Source organism: Bison bison, unplaced genomic scaffold, assembly GCF_000754665.1.
Source record: "Bison bison bison isolate TAMUID 2011002044 unplaced genomic scaffold, Bison_UMD1.0 scf7180017864199, whole genome shotgun sequence".
Classification (NCBI taxonomy): Eukaryota; Metazoa; Chordata; class Mammalia; order Artiodactyla; family Bovidae; genus Bison; species Bison bison.
Genome location: NW_011494771.1, coordinates 2,092,628 through 2,094,997, shown reverse-complemented (window position 1 = coordinate 2,094,997; position 2,370 = coordinate 2,092,628). Strand labels below are relative to the sequence as shown.

The window sequence follows — 2,370 nt, the reverse complement described above, 5'->3', positions numbered from 1 at the left end:
ACCATCCCTCTGGGTCATCCCAGTGCACTAGCCCCAAGCATCCAGTATCATGCATTGAACCTGGACTGGCATCTCGTTTCATATATGATATTTTACATGTTTCAATGCCATTCTCCCAAATCATCCCACCCTCTCCCTCTCCCACAGAGTCCATAAGACTGTTCCATACATCAGTGTCACTTTTGCTGTCTCATACACAGGGTTATTGTTATCATCTTTCTAAATTCCATATATATGCATTAGTATACTGTATTGGTGTTTTTCCTTCTGTCTTACTTCACTCTGTATAATAGGCTCCAGTTTCATCCACCTCATTAGAACTGATTCAAATGAATTCTTTTTAATGGCTGAGTAATACTCCACTGTGTAAATGTACCACAGCTTTCTTATCCATTCATCTGCTGATGTCCATTCTAAAGGAGATCAGTCCTGGGTGTTCTTTGGAAGGAATGATGCTGAGGCTGAAACTCCAGTACTTTGGCCACCTCATGGGAAGAGTTGACTCATTGGAAAAGACTCTGATGCTGGGAGGGATGGGGGCAGGAGGAGAAGGGGATGACAGAGGATGAGATGGCTGGATAGCATCACCAACCTGATGGATGTGAGTTTGAATGAATTCCGGGAGTTGGTGATGGACAGGGAGGCCTGGTGTGCTGCGATTCATGGGGTCGCAAAGAGTTGGACACGACTGAGCGACTGAACTGAACTGAACTGAACTGAACCAAGAGTTACCTTAAAAAGAACAGTCTTCTTGATTGGCTTCATGTGGTTGCATCTGACAAGGAGACCTACGGGCTTTGTTACTTCCAGATTAGTCAAGATGAAGGTGAATCTGAGTCTGAGGACTAGATGAAGCCATCCTTTATAGGGCTTTGCTTGCTAATAAAACAAATCAATCATACAAAAGAAAGAAACATCTTGAAATGGACCTTTAGCTTATCAGTGAATAAAAAACATTACTCTGTATGTTAAGCATTCATCTCTTTTATTTAAGTGTATGTTGTTTATATGGTGCTGGCTTTCCTTTAATACTTTTTAAAGTTTTTATTGGTGTAGTTGACTTACAATGTTGTGTTAGTTTCAGTTGTACAGCAAAGTGAATGAGTTATACATATATCCACTTGTCCTTTTGTCATACAGACCATTACAGAGTATTGAGTAGGGCTCTCTGTGCTACACAGCAGGTTTTATTTATCTGTTTTATGTACGCTAAGTCACTTCAGTCGTGTCTGACACTTTGCACGACAGTGGACTATAGCCCGCCAGGCTTCTCTGTCCATGGGATTCTCCAGGCAAGAATACTGGAGTGGGTCGCCATTTCCTACTGTTTTATGTATAGTAATATGTATATGTCAGTATCAGTCTCCCAATGTATTCGTCTCTCCTGTATCCCCTGGTAACCATAAGTTTTCTACATCCAACTTCAGTTTTGTAATAAGCTAGTGGAATTTCTTTCAGGATTTCTGTAATGTACTAATATTACAAATGTCTTTAAGTTAAAGTATATAGAAAACTATAAAACACTGGTGAAAGAAATCAAAGAGGACACTAATAGATGGAGAAATATACCATGTTCATGGATTGGAAGAATCAATATAGTGAAAATGAGTATACTACCCAAAGCAATCTATAGATTCAATGCAATCCCTATCAAGCTACCAACAGTATTCTTCACAGAGCTAGAACAAATAATTTCACAATTTGTATGGAAATACAAAAAACCTCGAATAGCCAAAGCGATCTTGAGAAAGAAGAATGGAACTGGAGGAATCAACCTACCTGACTTCAGGCTCTACTACAAAGCCACAGTTATCAAGACAGTATGGTTCTGGCACAAAGACAGAAATATAGATCAATGGAACAAAATAGAAAGCCCAGAGATAAATCCACGCACATATGGACACCTTATCTTTGACAAAGGAGGCAAGAATATACAATGGAGAAAAGACAATCTCTTTAACAAGTGGTGCTGGGAAATCTGGTCAACCACTTGTAAAAGAATGAAACTAGACCACTTTCTAACACCATACACAAAAATAAACTCAAAATGGATTAAAGATCTAAACGTAAGATCAGAAACTATAAAACTTCTAGAGGAGAACATACGCAAAACACTCTCTGACATACATCACAGCAGGATCCTCTATGACCCAGCCTCCCAGAATATTGGAAATAAAATCAAAAATAAACAAATGGGACCTAATTAACCTTAAAAGCTTCTGCACATCAAAGGAAACTATTAGCAAGGTGAAAAGGCAGCCTTCAGAATGGGAGAAAATAATAGCAAATGAAGCAACCGACAAACAACTAATCTCAAAAATATACAAGCAACTCCTCCAGCTCAACTACAGAAAAATAAATGACCCAATC

The 2,370-nt window shown here is 38.9% G+C and overlaps 1 protein-coding gene across 1 annotated transcript in view; it reads left to right on the top strand.

The window, feature by feature from the left end:
• LOC104991745 (60S ribosomal protein L22-like 1) overlaps positions 1 to 849 on the top strand; it is a 5,472-nt gene extending 4,623 nt beyond the window's left edge. The window contains exon 3 of the mRNA XM_010844337.1: positions 720 to 849. Within this exon, the coding sequence (XP_010842639.1) occupies positions 720 to 849 (130 nt within the window). The remainder of the gene's footprint in view (positions 1 to 719) is intronic.
• The last annotated feature ends 1,521 nt before the right edge of the window (positions 850 to 2,370 follow it).